General features: G+C 33.4%; 3 protein-coding genes across 3 annotated transcripts; 1 reads left to right on the top strand and 2 right to left on the bottom strand.

Annotated features, from left to right (window-relative positions):
- Positions 1-231: 231 nt before the first annotated feature.
- Positions 232-1,586, top strand: DFA_07414 (uncharacterized protein; the record flags this gene model as incomplete). The annotated part of the gene is made up of 3 exons (XM_004367217.1): positions 232-439; positions 526-651; positions 754-1,586. 3 exons carry the CDS (start codon positions 232-234, stop codon positions 1,584-1,586), a joined length of 1,167 nt encoding a protein of 388 aa, XP_004367274.1.
- Positions 1,587-1,680: 94 nt separating this feature from the next.
- Positions 1,681-8,310, bottom strand: tgrF1 (IPT/TIG domain-containing protein; the record flags this gene model as incomplete). The annotated part of the gene is made up of 8 exons (XM_004367216.1): positions 1,681-1,989; positions 2,061-2,240; positions 2,291-2,443; positions 2,534-2,857; positions 3,586-5,049; positions 5,088-5,187; positions 5,338-8,165; positions 8,236-8,310. 8 exons carry the CDS (start codon positions 8,308-8,310, stop codon positions 1,681-1,683), a joined length of 5,433 nt encoding a protein of 1,810 aa, XP_004367273.1.
- A 334-nt stretch (positions 8,311-8,644) lies between these two features.
- On the bottom strand, positions 8,645-20,785 carry DFA_07412 (patatin family protein; the record flags this gene model as incomplete). Its single annotated transcript, XM_004367215.1, has 12 exons — positions 8,645-12,747; positions 12,886-12,980; positions 13,404-13,527; positions 13,598-13,646; positions 14,745-14,853; positions 14,939-14,960; positions 15,797-15,861; positions 15,905-16,160; positions 16,244-16,718; positions 16,870-18,181; positions 18,223-19,912; positions 19,966-20,785. The coding sequence occupies 12 exons, from the start codon at positions 20,783-20,785 to the stop codon at positions 8,645-8,647; spliced, it is 9,120 nt and encodes a 3,039-aa protein (XP_004367272.1).
- Positions 20,786-21,311: the final 526 nt, after the last annotated feature.

The raw sequence follows: 21,311 nt of genomic DNA, 5'->3' as shown, positions 1-21,311 counted from the left end.
AAGACGAGGACTTCTTCACCACAATGTAACTTGACCCACACTTTGATGCGCCCCACGATCACAAACACCATCAACCAACATTTGTTTGTTTAAACAAATAAAAGCTTAGTAGTAATAATAATCAAATATACCATTTCTAATGATAGACTATTAGTCAAGAGATCAAAAGAAGCAAGCAGAGGTGCGAATTTATAAATAGAAGTAAAAAATAGCTCGAATCAATTGATTATAATGGCAATGCGAACATATTACTCTTTTACAGGTGATGAAACATATGATACTCTTGTAATAGGATATATAGCTATAAGAATTATATGGTGTATAGGAATCATTGTAACATGTCTTACACAACTAGGCTATGAAATCAAATATCAAGCAAGACAGAATTTGATCAATCCTCGTAGTATGACGTTACTAGGTTTGACTTGTTTTGCAATATGTATGTATCCTCCAAATATTAAAATTGATCAGACTGTTGTAATTAATATATTAATAAATCCTATTATTTATTTATTTTTTTTAAAGTTAGAATATTTTACTCTGCATTTCTATTAGAGACAAATGATGATACAACTGGCAGTATATGTGATTATTTGGGAATGTGGAGTCTCTTTTTTGAAATGTGGTGTTGGGCTTTTATTGGAACTTATTGTAAGTCTTTCAAAAAAACAAAAAGATTAGATTGTAATCTAAAATTAATTTATCTCTTGTTGAATGTTTTAGGGTGCAGATTATTATTTGCATTATTTACAGTTAAACCAATGTATCATAGAAGAGTATGGAAAGTCACATGGTCAATTATAGGATTATATATTGTTTACGAGGTTACATATTCAATCTTGGCAACATATGCCAAGGATTGGGCACCGACCTTTTTCACGGCAGGGTTTCTCTTTTTGTTGGTGTTGCTTGGTGTCGTCTGCTTTTGTGGTAGTTTCTTCTTGCATCGTCAAATACAACATAAAAAGAATCTGTTGACTGGAAAGGTGGCCAATCTGATCGGTCGTATCAAGGTGTTTTCAGTGCTCATCATTTGCATTTTGGTGTTGAACCTCAGTCGTGACCTTTTATTTTATGTCATCCTACAGGTTAAATTGACCGATCCTCTAACACACTTTTCCAACATGTTGACCATGCTATTTGAATGTTCGACGGCTACTATTATGATGGTTGCCGTTGCAGAGTGTCCTATCAACTATATCACCTTTGAATCGATCAGTCCAAGTTTGATTAGTGGTAAATATGGATCATCTGACAGCAGCAGTAGCAGTCGTGAAAACACAACTTCATCACTCTCTGACAAGGCCGGCTCGTCATCGAGTCCACTGAAACAATGGCATAAGAAACCACGTGAACCAAATACCCAACAATCACAAATTAAATTGGGTCGTTTAATCAACAGCAACAGTAACACCAATATTATCAACCAATCGATTCAAGATGATCATCATTCACTTGATATAACTACCAGTTTTGATATTTCAACAAGTTCAAACTTTTTTCCAAATAACGATATTTTAGTCAAAGAAGAAAATGAAGAAAGTAATAATAATAATAATAATAATAATAGTTGTTTAGATGTGTAAAATAATAATAATATTTTTTAAAAATAACAGGCAATAAATTAAATTAAATTATAAATTAATCCTTTTTTTTTTTTTTACCATATATAATATATGTTTAACCAACTTCATTTATTATGTCATGAGTAAGAGTATTTCTTTCTCTACTATTATTTGACAATTGATTTGATGATTGTTGTGAATCTAAATAGTTTTGAGCTCGAATAATGTCCAAGTTTGACATTGGTATACCATCCATACCGCCGCTACTAGAGTGGTCGGAATGTTCGTCCATCGAATTCTTTGATCCACCCATTAACTTGGATAGTCCTTTTTTCTTGACCATCATTAAAATAATTAAAACAAATAAAACTGTAAATACACCTCCAAAAATTAAAAAAAATGTTCCCAATGATTCTTGTAAATCCTAAAGGAAATAAATAAATAAATCCATTAGCAAAATGATAAATAATATTCATAGAAAGATTGTAAACATACTTTTGCCATTCCAAAAGTAAAAGTGCCCTTTGATATATCTGCTGCTATTAAATATGGGTCTTTAAAATATTTAATTCTTATTAAAACATTTGAATAGGTTATTGTATCTCCTATAACTGGTATAAATTGTGATGTATAACTATAAATTATGATATGATATTTGATTAATAATTTATAAATCTAAAAAAAAAAAAAAAGGTGTTGTTTCTTTTTTTCTTTTTCTTTTTTACGTACTTGGTATAACCAGTTTGACCAAAAGTACATGGTTGAGAATCGATTGTTGTTTTCCCATTTAAGACCAAACAGATTCCATTTAATTTCTTACCAGTTGATTGGTAGTATTGATACAAGTCTGCTGTCGTTTCAAGTAATAATTTATTTTCCTTTAAATAATAAATATATATTAGTATTAAGTGTTGATGATCATCAATAGATTTAATCTATTCTATTCTATTCTTATTATTAATACTTACAAAATAACTGTACAATTTAATATTTAAATAAGGTGATTTTTGTGTTGCGTCTCGAAGGGTGACTGGTGGTATGAGTGAACTTATGTTACAATTAAAGGAGAGAGGCATATATTTCAAGATGGTGTCTGTTGTTGACATGTGCTCAGAGTTTTTTGATGTGTAGAAATCCATTTTGATGGATTGATCGGTACTGTTATTTCCTGCTGCTGCTCCTCCTCCTCCGCCGCCGCCGCCGCCGCCACCGTCATCAGTACCGTTGTGATATGTTATATTTACAAAATATTTAAATGCTATGAATTCGTCCCTATATATCTCTCTCCATCCCTTTTAGATTTAAATTAAATGAATTAGAGGATTTGTTAGAAAACAGTCGGAGTCGGTTGTTTAATCTATCTATTTTCTATTTCTATTTGTTTGTACATACTACTACCGCCTTGTTATATGTTTCTACCAAAGATACTTGTACAATTGATATAGATGGATCGAGGAATGCAAACGCAGTGATTAAAAGTGTAGGTGCGATAAGCCCCAAGAAGCAACTAAGAATCAATAGTATACGCCATTGTTTTAGTGATCTTATGATATATGCTATTAACCTTTTCGTTATCATAAACTACTACTACTATACTATTATACAGCAGTACTGAGCTATATAGTAGTACGATGATATGATATTATATATATATGATGATTGTATTAATTAAATGTGAGAGAGTGTTTGATGATGTATGTAGAGGTTTATAGTTATAATGTATTGTTAGAGTGTCGCACAAACAGCTCGGTAGATTAATAGTACAAGTATTTTCTAAGGTTCCCACCGATTTCTTTTCAAAATTAATTTTTTTTTGAACCCATCGACCTCAAGATCACAACATTGGGGCAATCTGTCCCGATAGTATTAGATTTAAACACGTGCACAAAGCATACAGAGAGATAATACATAGTTTAATAATTACATTTAATATTTATTTATGTTTAATTTAGAAAATAGATAATAATATGAGTGATACTACAAATAAGAGGAATGGTGTGGTGATGGATGAAGAAGATACAATACAGGCATCGGTTGATGGTGCAGTCTTTGATGTGGCTGAGAATATTGGATCGATTTCAACAAAATCTGCAAATGATGGAACTTGTATGCCAATGTATTGGATACCTGCTGTTGATTGGGTTGTTGAATCGACTGATGTGATTGCTTGGATGGATGTTACAATTGCATTGGTGTCATCAATATTGGCACGGTTGCTGAATGATGCCATCATTGTACCGACTGGTGTGTCAATGCTGTATGATTTGATGGTTGTTGTTGATGATGATGTATCGTATTGATATTTGGTGGTTTCATTGTCGCAGTTGTATTCAATTTGTGATGGTGATTTGAATTGATAGATGATACGTAGTGATGAGTTGATCGATTCAAATGTAAAACGATCAATAGTCATAAAGTGTTTGATAGAGTTGGATGGGATGACAAGATCATCACCAAGGTATGATTGAACAGATGCTGTTGAATGTTTGGTGACATAGAGTTCAATGTTGTGAGTGGTTGATGTTGAGTTGTAAACGGTTGTATTTCCGTATTCATCATATACGTCCCATTTGGTGAGTGGAATAGTTTGAACGATAGTATTGTCTTGACGAACTTCTTGAATGTGTGAAAGTAGGAATTCCATAGAGTTGTTAAACATTGTGAATTTACCTCCTGACACTGATCCAGAGTCACCCGACACCAATGATTGACTGTATGTGATTGAACAATCAGCTCCACTGTATCCATTGTTGCATTGACATTGACCAGAGCTGACACAGGTTCCATGTGATGAACATGAGTTCAAACATTGTAACAATGTGTATTTGAATACTCCAACTTGAGTGGTTGATAATTCTCCAGAAACAATAGTTAAATTCAATATTGAAGTTGCAATACCGACATCACTATCAAATAAACAAGTAATATGTTGTGCATCGACAACTACAACACCACCACAACTACTACCTCCAATGGTGACAGTAGCTGATGTATAGAATTCAGTACCATAAATGGTAATGACACTTGAGATGAGGTAGTATGAAGGTGTAATCGATGTGAGAACTGGTGGCTTACTGCTGTAATTGATGGTTGTTGAATTGGCATCGACAGAATCAATTGATAATTCAATATCAGATTCAAATTGACTTGCATCACCAAGAGTACATTTCAACTTGGTTCCATCACTTCCATTGGCAACTGGTGATGTACATTCTACTCCTCCAATTTGAATAGAGATGGTTGTTGGAGTTGAAACCAATCTTGTAGTCCAAAGGTATTTACCAACTAATTCAACAACACCTCCATATGGTGAGGTGGATGTGATAGAGGTGACAGATGCCTTGATGCTGAGTGGTTGAGTATTACTATCTTGACCGTCAACATTGACTATAATATCTCCATTCTTTGATGGACCTGTCAATTTAGCAAACAAAGTTGCTGGGTTTACCAATGTTGTTGCAATGATTTGATTGTTGATTGTAATCTTGCAATATCAATTCCAAGATTGGTACCTGTGATTACGAGATCATCACTACTACCTTGTTGAACAATATTGCTGATTAAAGGTGCAATATATGAGAATTGGACTGGTGATGGTGATTGTGCTCCATCGATAAAAACACTAATATTATGATTGACACCAGAACCTTGAGGTGAAGTACAAATAATCATTGTTGGTGATGCACCAGCATTGGTACATTGTTGATTGAGATCTTCAATGACTACTATGACATTGGTTGGTGATCGATCCAGTCTAGTTGAATATAAATACGATCCAACAATAGTCAATTGGTCACCTGTTGTTTTAACTGGCTTTGAAACAGATGTAATGATAGGTTTCAAATTAAGTGGTACTGGATTGGAGACACGACCATCTACAAGCTTGGCAGTGATGAGTGCATTTCTCATTGTTGAAGTTGTAGGCATCACTATGAGGGTTTTGTTGACATAACTGTATGAAATGATTGGCACATTTCCAAGATAAACTGATACACTTGTTTGTGAATCTCCAAAGTTCTTTCCAACAATAGATACTACTGAATTATCATTGGCGACAATAACCGAATAGATGACAGGTGCACCATAGGCAAAGTTGATAGTGTCAATTAATGTACCGACTTGAACAGAAACTTGAATATCAATTCCGGTACCTGGTGGAGCTTGACAAGTGATATAACTCATATCTTGATCATCTGCAATCTTTACGACATTGGTACATAGAGTTTTACCTGGGAACATGACTGTGATTGGAACGGTTGATCCAAAAGCATCGACATTGTTGAGATAGAGACCACCAATCTTGATTTCACCACCTTCTGCATCAGCTGATGTGATTGATTTGAGAATTGGTCCAATTTGGTTGGGATATGAAGATGAAGACTGACCAGAGACATTGACCATCACGAAACCATTGAGTACAAACTTTGGTAGAGTTGCAGTGATTAAAGAGTCACTGACAAATACTTGATCTAATTGAACATTTGGTTGATTAGCAAATATTATTTTAACATTTCCACTGACCACTCCAAATGAAGTACCAGAGATGGAGATTGTTTGGGTGTAGTGATTGACAACTGATTGTTGAGATATACCAATAATAGTTGGAGCTGGATACGAGAATACAAAGGTAGCACTTTTACCATCGATGGTTAATACCAATGTATGATTTACTCCAGTACCAGCTGGTAGTGGGAATGTTAAATAGGTACCTTGTATAGGTTGCATTGAAATTTGTGATGTTATTGGTGTACCACCATCAATTTGGATAGAAGCAACTGTAGGTGTCTGATTGGCTCTCTTTGCTACAAGGTATTTACCTGTCAATGTTGTACTTGATCCTTGGGTTTCTACACCAGATATACCAGTGATCAATGGGGTGACGACAAATTGAACAGAGTTTGACGTTTGAAAAAATGTAGTAAGAGTGAAGGGAGCACTGGAAATTGTATCGGCAACTGTAAAAACGACGGTTGTATCATTGACAGATTGAAGAGTACCAAATATTAATGAAATCTTTGAGGGTAATACACCAAAGTTTTTACCAACCACTGTGATAGTTCCATCGATTGTATTTTGAGTCAGAGACTGAGAAGTAATAATTGGAGGTGGGAAAGATACCAATAACAATGTTTGTTTAGTACCAATATAAACAGACAAACTAGCTTGAGCTCCACCTAGTCCACCTGGATAGTGACAAGTTAACGTGGCACCGTTGGCAACTGTGTTGGTACATGCCAAGTTTTCCAACAATACTGTTACATCAATTGGAGTACCTAGGTAATCTACACTATTTAAATATCGACCATTGATAGTGATCGTACCACCAGCCAATGACAGAGTCGAAATGGATGATAGTACTGGAGCCAAACCAAATGTAAGGTTTGATGCAGCCATTTGATTACCAACGCGAACATTGATAACTCCATTCTTGAGATCTACAGGAGCACTAAACACCAAGCCATTTGAGATGAATCCGGTTGGTAAGATTTCTTGACCGTTGGTAATGACTGTGACGACGGACAAATCAGTGCCAAAATTGGTACCAATGATTGAAATGGCAGATCCAACTCCCTGCGTCATTGATGTGAGGGTTGGAGCATCATAACTGAATAAGAATGTTTCGGATTGAATTCCATCTGCGGTGATGGTCAATGAAAGGTTGGCACCAACACCTGCAGGTGCCATTACTACTAAAAAGGCAGAGACTGTGTTGTAATACTCTGAAATGTGTGTTGCCGGCTTGTCGTTGAATAATACTGTCAAATCAGTACGTGTCATTGAAAGATAACGCCCAGAAATAGTAACTATACCACCAGCTACTGGAATAGTAGGTACAAATGTAACGGCTGGTTTAAAATGGACTGGAAAATCTGCAGAATTGATACTATCGACTTGAATTTGGATTAATCCATTGCTTGTATCAGCCGTGGCAACTGCAAAGATTGTAGTATCATTAAATGATATAACAGTTGCCATCAACGTAGATATATAAATTCTTATTAAATTTATATTCCAACCAAAATTTTCACCTTGAATGATTAGACCATAATCAGTTTCACTTTGAGTGACCGATGTGATGACTGGAGGAGCATAGAGATAATCGAAATAGTTTGCTAAATTATTGATTTTTACAATTGCTACTTTGGTACCTGACCCGGCAGGAGCTCGACAAACAATATAGGTATAAGAGGCGTCGATCGATGATGAGAGTACTGGACAATTGGTATCTCCAATGGTGACGGTTTGTGAAAGTGCATTACCGAGACTGTCGAATGGATAGAATGAATAACCTCTTATAGTGATGTTGGAACCACCGGCTGTACCAACAGGTGTCATTGTATCGATATATGGAGTATACGACACATACCAAGGGGCAGTCAGCAGCCCATTGATAGATATTTGGAACGGTCCATTCAATACATTATTATCCCAAGCAAAGATTAAAATGGTTGGTGATATAAAGGCTGCAGTCAAAGAGGTATTGGTTCCAAGTGGATAGGTAGGTGCAATCAATATTGCATTGTTCTTTACAGTACCAAAATTGGTTCCACCCACTTTGATCGATTGATAATCTGCAGCTGCACTAGTTATCGTTGGTTGCTATATAAATTATATCTTGTATAAAATTAATATATATCTATATGTTTTGTATAGAATTAAAAATACATACCTGAGCTAAAACTAAATTTATTTGTGCTAAAAGAAGCGCCAAAAATATCTTTATCTTTGTGTCTACTAGTTTCATCATTGTAAATTACTGTTTAAAATAATATTATTGGATGGAATGATAGAGTTAGTAACCCATATTAATTGTTCAACATTTATAAATTAATTTATTTGTTACCTTTTGATTAAAATACTTTAAATTAAACAAGCAACAATTTTGATTTCTTTTTGATGAGGGAAGCGCAAGAGATCACTCAAGATACAAACCCCATCAATGTTCGTCTAAATGGGTAAATCAACTAATGAACAAAAAAACAAAGTGCTCTTCCTTGAAAAAGTCGTTTCGATTTTGTCCTTGATCGAACTTCTTATTCTTGAACAATAAGTACATTAAATTTTATTTTATATTTAATTTAGAAAATAGATAATAATATGAGTGATACTACAAATAAAAGGATTGGTGTGGTGATGGATGAAGATGATACAATACAGGCATCGGTTGATGGTGCAGTCTTTGATGTGGCTGAGAATATTGGATCGATTTCAACAAAATCTGCAAATGATGGAACTTGTATGCCAATGTATTGGATACCTGCTGTTGATTGGGTTGTTGAATCGACTGATGTGATTGCTTGAATGGATGTTACAATTGTATTGGTGTCATCAATATTGGCACGGTTGCTGAATGATGCCATCATTGTACCGACTGGTGTGTCAATGCTGTACGATTTGATGGTTGTTGTTGATGATGATGTATCGTATTGATATTTGGTGGTTTCATTGTTGCAGTGGTATTCAATTTGTGATGGTGATTTGAATTGATAGATGATACGAAGTGATGAGTTGGTCGATTCAAATTTAAAATTATCAATAGTCATCAAGTGTTTGATAGAGTTGGATGGAATAACAAGATCATCACCAAGGTATGATTGAACAGATGCTGTTGAATGTTTGGTGACATAGAGTTGAATGTTGTGTGTGGTTGATGTTGAGTTGTAAATAGTTGTATTACCGTACTCATCATATACGTCCCATTTGGTGAGTGGAATAGTTTGAACGATAGTATTGTCTTGACGAACTTCTTGAATGTGTGAGAGTAGGAATTCCATAGAGTTGTTAAACATTGTGAATTTACCTCCTGACACTGATCCAGAGTCACCCGACACCAATGATTGACTGTATGTGATTGAACAATCAGCTCCACTGTATCCATTGTTGCATTGACATTGACCAGAGCTGACACAGGTTCCATGTGATGAACATGAGTTCAAACATTGTAACAATGTGTATTTGAATACTCCAGCAAAGGTATGTTCATCTGAATCTCCAGAAATCATAGTGACATCCAAAGTTGAAGTGGCATTATTACCTACATTACTATCGAATAAACAAGTAATATGTTGTGCGTCGACAACTACAGCATTATCACATTGAGTGTTTCCAATGGTGACGTGAGATGGTGAATAGAATTCATTACCAACGATGGTGACGACACTTGATACGAGGTAGTATGAAGATGAAATCGATGAGAGAACTGGTGGATTACTGGTGTAATAGGTTGTTGTGTATGCAGAGGCAGAATCAATTGATAAATCAATATCAGATTCTAATTGACTTGCATCACCAAGAGTACATTTCAACTTGGTTCCATCACTTCCATTGGCGACTGGTGATGTACATTCAGTTCCTCCAATTTCAATTGAAATGGTTGTTGCAGATGAATCTAATCTTGTAGTCCAAAGGTATTTACCAACTAATTCAACAACACCTCCATATGGTGAGGTTGATGTGATAGAGTTAACCAATGCCTTGATTTTAAGTGGTAGAGTATTACTATCTTGACCATCTACATTGACTATAATATCTCCATTCTTTGATGGACCTGTCAATTTAGCAGACAAAGTTGTTGGGTTTACCAATGTTGTTGCAATGATTTGATTGTTGATTGTAATCTTTGCAATATCAACTCCAAGATTGGTACCTGTGATCATTATAAGGTCACTATTACCTTGTTGAGCAATATTGCTGATTAAAGGTGCAATATATGAGAATTGGACTGTTGATGGTGATTGAACATCATCGATATAGACAATGACATTATGATTGACACCAGAACCTTGAGGTGAAGTACAAATAACTGATGCTCCATAGGCGAGAGCATTGGTACATTGTTGATTTTGATCAATGACTACTGTGACATTGGTTGGTGATCCATCCAATCTTGTTGGGAATAAAGAGAAACCGGAAATAGTCAATTGGTCACCTGTTGTTTTGATTGGCTTTGAAACTTGAGTGATGAGTGGCTTGAATGCAAATGGAATTGGATTTGAAACACGACCATCAGCAAGCTTGACAATGACTGGTGCATTTCTCAACGACGATGAGATTAAAGGCACCGCTAGGAATGTACTGTTGACATAGACAAAGTTTTGGATTTGTGAAGCACCAAAGAAAATTGATACACCTGCTTGCGATGCTCCAAAGTTCTTTCCAACAATAGATGCAGCTGAATTATCATTGGCGACGACGACCGAAAAGATGACAGGTGCACCATAGGCAAAGTTGATAGTGTCAATTAATGAACCGACTTGAACAGAAACTTGAATATTAATTCCATTGCCTGGTGGAGCTTGACAAGTGATATAACCCATATCTTGGTCATCGGCAATCTTTTGAACATTGATACATGGATTATTACTTGGGAACATGACTATGATTGGAACGGCTAATCCAAAAGCATCTACATTGTTGAGATATAAACCACCAATTGTGATTTTACCACCTTCTGGATCAACTGATGTGATTGATTTGAGAATGGGTCCAAGTGTTCTGGAGAATGGAGTTGATACTTGACCAGAGATGTTGACTCGAATGTCATCACTGAGTACAAAATTTGGTAGATTTGCAGTGATTAAAGAGTCGGCGACAACTATTTGATCACATTGAACATTTGGTTGACTGGCAAATATTATTTGGACGTTTGTATTGACCACTCCAAATGAAGTACCCATGATGGAGATTGTTTGGGTGTAGTGATTGGCAACCGATGATTGAACGATTAAAGAAATGGTTGGAGCTGGATACGAGAATACAAAGGTAGCACTTTGACCATCGATGGTTAATGTCAACACATGATTTGCTCCAGTACCAGCTGGCAGTGGGAATGTTAATGTAGTACCTTGCATTGAAATTTGTGATGTGATTGGAGCACCACCGTCAATTTGGATAGAAGTAACTGTAGGACTTTGGTTGGCTCTAAGTGGTGTAAAGTAGTTACCAAGCAATGTTGTAATGGATCCTTGGGTTTGTGCACCAGCAATAGCAGTGATACGTGGAGTGACATAGAATTGAACAGGGTTTGACACTTGTCCAAAAGCGTTAACGGTGAATGGAGCATTGGTGACTGTAGTGGGAACTGTAAAGATGACGGCGGTATCACTGACAGATTGAAGAGTACCAAATGATATAATGACTACAGTGTTACCAAAATTCTTGCCAACAACAGTAACAGTTGCATCGGTTGTATTTTGAGTCAAAGACGATGAGGTAATACTTGGGGCTGGGAAAGCAACCGACAATATTTTTTGTTTAGTACCAATAGTAACAGCCAAACTATTAGAAATGCCACCAAGGCCACCTGGATATTGACAATTTAACGAGACACCGTTGACAACTGGGTTGGTACATTGATTGCCACCCAATGTTGCTGTTACAGCAACTGGATTACCAAAATAATCAACACTATTTAAATATCGACCATTGATAGTGAGGATACCACCAATCAGGGAGAGGGGAGTGTAGGTTGTGAGTATTGGAGTCAAAACAAATGTAAGATTTGATGCAGCCAATTGATTACCAACACGAACATTAGCAACTCCATTCTTGAGGTCTGAAGGAGCATTAAAAGTTACTCCACCAGTGATCATTGAGGTTGGAAGATATTCTTGACCGTTGGCAACTATTCCTGTGATGACTGACAAATCACTGCCAAAATTGGTACCCATGATTGAAATGATAGAACCTGAACCTTGGTTCAGTGAAGTGACGGTTGGAGCAGCATAACTAAAGAGGAAAGTATCGGATACAACTCCATCTGCCATGACTGTCAATGGGAGGTTGGCACCAACACCTGCAGGTGCAATTACTGATAAAAAGGAGGCGACAAAGTTGGAAGTAGATGAACTGAGGGATGCTGGCTTGTTGTTGAATAAAACCAACATATTGGTGTAGGTTCCATTGGAACGAAGCATCGAAAGGTATCTTCCACTTAGAGTAACCAAACCACCAGCTATTGGAATGGTAGGAGCAAATGTAACGGCTGGTTTGTAATTGATTGGGAATGGGGCGGCTGCAACTCCATTTACTTGAATTTGGATAAATCCATTCGAGGAGGATGCAGGCGCAGTGGTGGCAATGGTAGTATCGTTGATGAAAGCGATAAAGAAGGTATAAAGGTTAATGGTAACAGAGACCACATCCTTGTTGGCACCAAAAGTTGGCACCTTGGATGGTGATACTATAATCAATGTTGCTTTGGATGACCGATGTGACAGTTGGTGCCTGAAAAAAAAAACAAATAAAAAAAAAAAAAAAATTATAAATTAATTGTTTTTTTTTCCAAAATTTTGAAAGAGATAATAATGTTGATTATTACTTACTTGAGCAAAAACTAAATTTAAACATGATAATAAAAGAACTACCAAAAATAAATTTTTGGGAGTTGATATAAAATCTATAAGTTTCATCATTCTATAAATAATTAAAAATATAAATATATATTGGAAATAATAATAAGAATTAGTAATCTAAAATAATATTATTATTTTGTTTTTTCTTTTCTTTTTTTTTTTTTACCTTTTAAAAATGAGATAGATAAAATAGATAAATAAATAATTGTGATGATTTAATAATGAAATAATTTTCACGGTTTATATGGTATGGTGGAGGGAAACCACCACAAGGAATTAAACAGGAGGTCCGCCGTCGTTTAAAAAAGATGAAGAAATCTGAAAGCCATAGTCATTCGTAAAATTGGGACAAATCGGTGAAACCATAAAAAAACAGAGACCCTATTCCACGAAAAGGACATAGAACGGAGAATTTTGTTATGGTCAATCCCTTACCATGTCTCCTGTTGAACGTTCTCCAAAACATCTTCTACTTTAGATTTACGGTTCATAGAAGAATTTATCAGTCAGTAGAATGTAATGTCTGTTTTTCTCTCGGCGATCGTCATCTTGATCAGCGATGATGTTGATCATTATTTTTTGTATCATCTGATGAGTTGTATTTACAACTAGATAAATGAAATGGCATAGAGAGTTAGATTCTTTTGATATTTTAAATTGATATAAGCAAATAGTTACCATTATTATTATTATTACTGTAGGCCTGATGGGAGCAAACAGTGTACCACTATTTACTTATCACAACTACTACTACACTACGACACAAATACGGTTGTAAACTGTAAAGGAAAGAACCTGACCTTCTCTATATCTATAGAATGATGACCAAGAAGGTTAATAACTTTGATATTAAAGAAGATAATGATCAGATAGAAAGAATTGACTTTATGTGCACTTTGATCAAGAGGAGGTGCAAAAAAAAAAAAAAAAAATGCTTCACAAATATATGTTTATTTTCTGTTTGATTCAATCATTGGTGTAGATTATGCTTGGTGTTGAAAATCGTGTTGGACCAATACAAATAATGTTTTATAAGAAATGATTAGGTATAAGTATTTATATAATATTATTTATTAATTCCTCTTTGTAGTTATAATTGGATTTTCATGCTCATCAATAGAAAGAAAATGGATTCCTTGTTAGTAGATTCGCTAATGTTTACTTTGTATTTACCCTCACTTTGGTGCATGAACCAAAATCATTTTATATTCTTGTTTACTCAGCAGAAAGTCAAGTTTGGTTCTTCTTAATATTTAGTTTGGAGAGCTAAGAAACAATAATTTCTATATCTTTTTAAATAAAATAAAAATTTATTATTATTATCCAAAATATACATTGTACAATGATTATTTTTAATAATAAAACCAGTACCTCATTGATCCCATGATGGACAATAGATGATTGATGAGGATGGATGGATAGAGGATGTGGATGGTTGGATGGATGGTTGATGGAGGATGGTTGGATAGAGGATAGTGATAGAGGATGGATAGAGGTTGGATGGAGGATGGTGGAGGATAGTGATAGAGGATGGATAGGGATGGTTGGATGGTAGACGGATAGATGATTGTTGGATGGTGGATGGATAGGGATGGTGGAAAGAGATAGAAATTCAAGTCTTAGATTTAATTATAATTTAAAAGATCTTATAAGTTTATTGGATTCTTTGTATTAAACAATCATTATAATCAAAATGAACTGTATCAAATATAGTCCAATTGTTGATGTCAATAAAATAATATTACGTTATTCTAAGTTGGAGTTTTGTGATTCTATTTTAATTGATCCATCATTCCGATGCATTGATCCATCGATCTCAATATACATGATGCATTCTTGATTTTCCACTTGGACGATGGTTGATTATGTGCAACGAAGATTGACATAGACGGATGATGGCTGAGGGTAGTATACCATGGATAGTGGATGATAGACTATAGATGGATGATAGATAGATGGTTTATGGATCCACTATCTACAATCCACAATCCTTAATCTATCATGTATCAACAAAAGTACATTGCTGGTGTCTCTAAAATAACTAAATATATTTAAAATAATATAAATTTAAATTAATATTATAATTTCCTTTGAAGAATCTATCTTGATCAATCTATTCCAATATTAACCAAAACATTATAAATCATCTGTCACAATAAGACTTTATACTTTCTTGATTTTCCACCAGTGGTGGATGATGGTTGTACCAGGAATGATTGTGGATCATGGGCAATGGACTATGGAAGATGGGTCACGAGGAATAGTTGGTGGATGATGAAGCTAAATAATGATTGTAAGAAATAGATAGTGCACATAAACAGTCTTTATTTATTTATTCGTATCATCATCTTTTCTATCTCTATCTCTATCTATATATGTATCAGTATATATTTATATGTTGTGAGTAACAAGTCATTAATTATATTTATAAATACAAGAAAAATAAAATAGTAAATGGTCTGATCAAAAAGTCAGAGTTGTCAAAGTGGTTGCTTTTTAATTTTATTTTTATTATAAAAGTTTAAATTTTAATAAATTAAAGTTACAAACCCATAAACCATCTTTGGGTGCATACCTTTATATAGACACATATTGCTATAGTTGTAGTGTCACAAATATTTGTTACATATAATTATTACAAATTCTGATGATGAATTAATTAATTTTAAATTCGTCAGAATAATAATATTGATTTGGCGGGTAAAAGAATTAATAAACAAATAAAAAATAAGAATAAAAAAAGAGAGGGAAAAAGATAGAAAGGAGAGAAAGAAAGAAATAGAAAAATATAGTTTTGGTTGTTCCCATGGTTGTTTAGACCATGGGAACAGTCCAAAAAAAAAAAAAGCCCCCCCAATGCGAAGAAAATCGACTTACACGGGGGCGAACCTGGGAAACCCTCTGGGTAAAAGTAATTGAATATCTTTTTGTAAAGGAAACCACTTGGGTAAAAGTAATTGAATATCTTTTTTGGGGTATAAAAGCCTAAGGAGACGTGGAACATGGATGGACGATGATGGACTGGACTGGACTGGACACGGACACGGACGATGGCAACGTAAAATGTATAAAGAAAAGAGTAGGATTAGAGGGAAACCACTTGGGTAAAAGTAATTGAATATCTTTTTTTTTAGAAAAGAAGAGGATTGTAATTGGTTGTTGTTGTTGGTTGTTGGTTGTTGGATTATTATTAAAATGTTGATATTACCAAAAGAGTTGAAGAGAATAATGATTAGAGTACCTATAAAATAAAAAGAAAAAAAGAGTAAGTAAATTCATATTTAAATATCAACATTTGATACGGCGTTAATTATGTTGGTTTACGAATGGAGATTGTTGCTTGGAAACTGGTACTCTTGATCACTGGATTTGGGACGGGCGACTGACTGGCCGATTGGTGATGATTGAATGATTGATTGGTGAATGAGGATTGTGGATTGGAGTGATTAAAGATTGTAATACTATTATGATTATTCTTTGTTGTAATTGGAATACTATTATTTGTTGGTGAACAATGAGGGGGTTGTATGTGCTTTGAAGAGGTAAAAAAGAAGGAGGTAGAGTTGGATTGTGAAATATATAATATATTGTTGTCATTGTTGTTATTATTATTATTATTATTTAAATTGTTATTATCAAAAATATTAATAACAAGAGTACTCTTGTTATTAATATTTTTTAAGTTATTATTTGTATTGTTCTTTGTATTATTGTTTGTTGGATTATTGTTTGTTGATATTATCATTATTAATATTTGATGTAAATGAAATGTTATTAATTGTTGGTGAACAATGACTGTCTATGTTAGAGGAATAATTGTTGTTATTATTATTTGTTGGTCTTGTGTTATTGATGTTGTTATTTGTTTTTGTATTTTTGTTGTTATCATTATTGTTATTGTTGTTATTAATATTTTTTGATTGATTGTTGGTTGAGATGAATGTTTCAACATGGTTGAAACATGAGAGTGATGATGATGATGAGTTGGTGTTGCTATTATTATTTCTTAATTTAATGTAGTTATTGTTATTATTGTTGTTATTATTTGTATTATTTAATGACTGTGGATTGAAGTGATTGGCAAAGATTGTAATATTATTACCATTATTATTGGTAGTTGGTGAACAATGAAAAGGTTGTCTGTCTGTGGAAGATGAATAATTGTTGTTGTTATTATTATTGTTATTGTTGTTATTTTTGTTGTTATTATTATTATTAATATTTTTTGTTTGATTGTTGGTTGAAATGAATGATTCACCATGGTTGAAACATGAGAATGATGATGGTGTGTTGTTGTTGGCATAATTATTATTATTATTATTGCTTGGATTTTTGAATTTTATGTTGTTATTATTTGATTGAGGACTATGAAGAAGAATTGATTGGTTTTTAACATGATCTAAACATGTTAATGAATTTGTGCTGCTACTGTTGCTGTTCAATTGAACAGACACCTCCTGATCTAAATTAATATTGTTGGAGGTTGGTGAATGATTTGGTGATGGGCAATGAAACAAAACATCACTAGAGTTTAATGGAATGGGTGACATGGATGAGTGAATGGAAATGATTTCCATTTGTTGATGATCGTGGTTGTTGGTCGTTGGGTAATTTGAAAGTAATGGTTTTGATTGACATTGGGACATAATAAAATCTGTATTAATGGATAATGAGTGAATAGATGCAAAGGAATTATTATTATTATTTGAAGATGGTGGAGTGATTTGTGAATATTGATAGTTGTGAGTGTGGATTGTGGTGAGGATTGTATCATTATTGATTTGTGATGATGATGATGATTGTTGTTGTATTGTTGTATGATTTGAATGATTGGTTCCGAAACAGTTGGATGTTGGATGAATTAATGAATTATTATTATTAATATTTTTTGTTTGTTTGTTGGCTGAGATGAATGCTTCATGGTTGAGACATGAAAATGATGATGAGTTGGTAGTGTTGGTGTTGTTGTTATTATTATTTTTGTATGATCGATTAATGAGTGCGGTGAGTGGATTGACAGAGTGTGGAGACTGGATTGATTGGTGAAAGTGGATTGAATGATTCAAGCCAAAAGAGTTGAGAGAATAATTGTTGTTCAATTTTGAACCGCTGGGGTGTCTTGAAAATGGTCCTGTCGTTGATCTTGGATGCATTGAGATTGTTGTTGTTGTTGTTGTTGTTGGATTGTTTAATGTGAATGTGGATGAGATGTTATTTGTTGTGATGTTGTCATTAATATTAATTGAACATTGAAGGGGTTGTCTGTATGTGGAAGAGGAATTATTATTATTTTTTGTATTTGCATTTTTGTTTTTTTGTGATTATTGTTGTTATTATTATTATTATTATTGAAGGAAAAGATTGGTTGATGATCGAAACATGGGATTGAATTTGTTGTTCTGTTGTTGTTAGATTGAAGATATAAAAGAATGTGGTTGTTGGTTGTTGAGTGATTTAATGGTAATTGAAAATTAAAAGGAATTGACACTCTGGATGAATTAAAAAATAAATAATTATTATTGCTGTCAGGAACGAATGAATGATTGGATTGACTTTGACTTTGATATAATGTATCACTTGAATGATAAAATAAAATGGTTGATTGATGGAAAGAAATATTATTATTATTATTATTAACAATAATTGATTGATGTTCAACATGGTTGAACAATGAGAATGTGATTGTGTTGTTGTTCAATTGAAATGTCTCCTCTTCCTTCTTCTCCTCCTCTTCTGCTAAAAGAAAATGGTTGGTTGTTGAATGATTAATGAGTAATGGTGATGATTGACAATAGGTCGAAACATCACTTGAACTAAATGGAATGTACTTGTTTAATGAGTGAATAAGTGAGACAGATTCATTGGTATTATTATTATTATTATTATTTGAAGATGGAGTGATTTGTGAATATTGATTGTTATGAGTTGAATTGTGAATTTGGATTGTGGTGAGGATTGTATCATATTTGATTGGTGATGATGATGGTTTTTGTTGTTGTTGTATTATTGTATGATTAGAATGATTGGTGCCGAAACAGTTGAGAGAATCAAAATAATTGTTGGCAACTTTGGTATCTATAAAAATAAAAGAAGAGGAATCAGTAAAATGCTTTAAATTGTCAGAGCTTGTTACCGCGTTGTTGTTGTTTTCTATTCTTGAGATGTTGCTGGAGTATCTTGAAAATGGGCTTGTCTTTGATCTTGTTGGATTAATTGTATTTGATAATAAATATAATGTTGATAATGATGATGATGAATAAATTAATGAAAAATAGTTATTATTATTTGATTGATTATTAATTGAAATTGATTGATGTTTAACATTGTCTAAACATGTTAATGAATGTGTGCTTTTGCTGCTGTTGTTCAATTGAACAAACTCCTCCTCCTCCTCTAAAAGAATGTGGTTGGTTGTTGAATGATTGAAGATTAATTGTGGCAATGATGATTGACAATCTGTGAAAATGACACTTGAATTAAAACATGGAATCGATGATTGATGGTCATTGAAGAATGAAATATCATTATTATTATTATTATTATTGTCTTTGTGAATTGATTGGTTGAAAAATGAAACTAAGATTGTACTGCTGTTCAATTGAACAGACACCTCCTGATCTAAATTAATATTGTTGGTGGTTGGTGAATGATTTGGTGATGGACAATGAAACAAAACATCACTAGAGTTTAATGGAATGGGTGACATGGATGAGTGGATGGAATTGATTTCGATTTGTTGATGATCGTGGTTGTTGGTTTTTGAATGATTCGATGGTATTTGAAAATGAGATTGATACAAAACATTTAAACTAAAAGGAGTTAACAGTGATGAATTAAATGATAAATTATTATTATGATTATTATAAAATAAAATGATTGATTGATGGAAAGAAATATTATTATTATTGATAGTATTTGATTGATTTTCAACATGGTTGAACAATGAGAATGTGATTGTATTGTTGTTCAATTGAATTGACTCCTCCTCTTCTGCTAAAGAAAATGGTTGGTTGTTGAATGATTTAAGAGTAATGGTGATGATTGACAATAGGTCGAAACATCACTTGAATTAAATGGAATGTACATGTATAATGAGTGAAGAAGTGAGACAGATTCATTATTATTGTTGTTGTTGTTAATAATATTATTATTATTAATCATTGAAATGTTGAATGGATGTTCATCATTGTTGTTGGACAATGAGATTGATGTTAAAGGATAAAATAAAATTGAACTCTGGTTCATTGATGGATATTGAATATACTTCTCCTCCTCTTCTTCTTCTTCCTCCTCCTCATCCTTTATTGAATGATTTAATATTAATGGTGATTGTGATGGAAATGGTAACACAACAATATCGCTTGAATTATATTGAATATTTATGTCATAGGACACGGATGGAAATCTAATGATTGGATAATTGTCTAAACAAGTGTTCGAATTTGTATTGTTGCTGTTCAATTGAACAGTCATCTCCCTTTCTTCTAAAAGAATGAGGTTGTTGGTTGTTGAATAATTTGAAAGTAATGGTAATGGTAATGGTTGTGATTGACATTGGGACACAATAATATCACTTGAAGAATTAATGGAAAATGCGTGAATAAATGAAAAGGAATTATTATTTTTATGAGCAATGGAAATGATTGGAATTGGTTGATGTTCAACATGGTTGAAAGATAAGGTGTTATTGCAAACATAATTATCGTTGTTGATGCTAATTGATTGAAGTTCAACATGGTTGAACGATGAGAATAAAGATGATGATGATGATGTGTTGAAAACAACACCATAATGGTTGTTGTCATGAGAAACAACGAACGAAACAAAGATTGATAAAATAAAGATGATAATGATTAAAGAGTGCATAATAAATTTGAGAGTAGAAAAAATATGGATTGATTGTAATTTGGTATTGGTTGATTGATTGATTGATTGATTGAGAGTTGTAAAGGCTATAAAAGATGGTAGAAAAATAAAGAGTAAAATTAAATGTTAATATTTTATAGAGAGAGACAGAGAGAGAGATAGTAGAGAGAGAATTAATTATTTGTATATAATCATACGATTTTTGAAACAAGTTTCATAAAAGAAATAAAAAGAATGATCACACTGATATAAAGAGAGTGAGAGTGAGAGCAAAGGTTGGTTGGGTAAAGCAAGAAGTGCTATTTCTCCAAAATAATAATAATTTAAATATTTTTAATCAACCATATTATATTAGTGTGGGTAGTGGGGGGTTTATATATCTGATACGAATAAAACTATTTTTCATTGCTGCATGATCATGATGAAGTTTGTGGTGTGTGGGTATGTCTCAAAGTAGTGTGAACGAGTTTGACTAAAAGGGAAATGCAATTTAATTTTTAAACTTTAACAACCAGAGATGATGAAG

Source organism: Cavenderia fasciculata, assembly GCF_000203815.1.
Source record: "Cavenderia fasciculata unplaced genomic scaffold Scf_ET2XIPL01CNAVH-3, whole genome shotgun sequence".
Taxonomy (NCBI): Eukaryota; Evosea; class Eumycetozoa; order Acytosteliales; family Cavenderiaceae; genus Cavenderia; species Cavenderia fasciculata.
The sequence above is the reverse complement of the archived record's forward strand: the minus strand, read 5'-3'. Positions and strand labels throughout refer to the sequence as shown.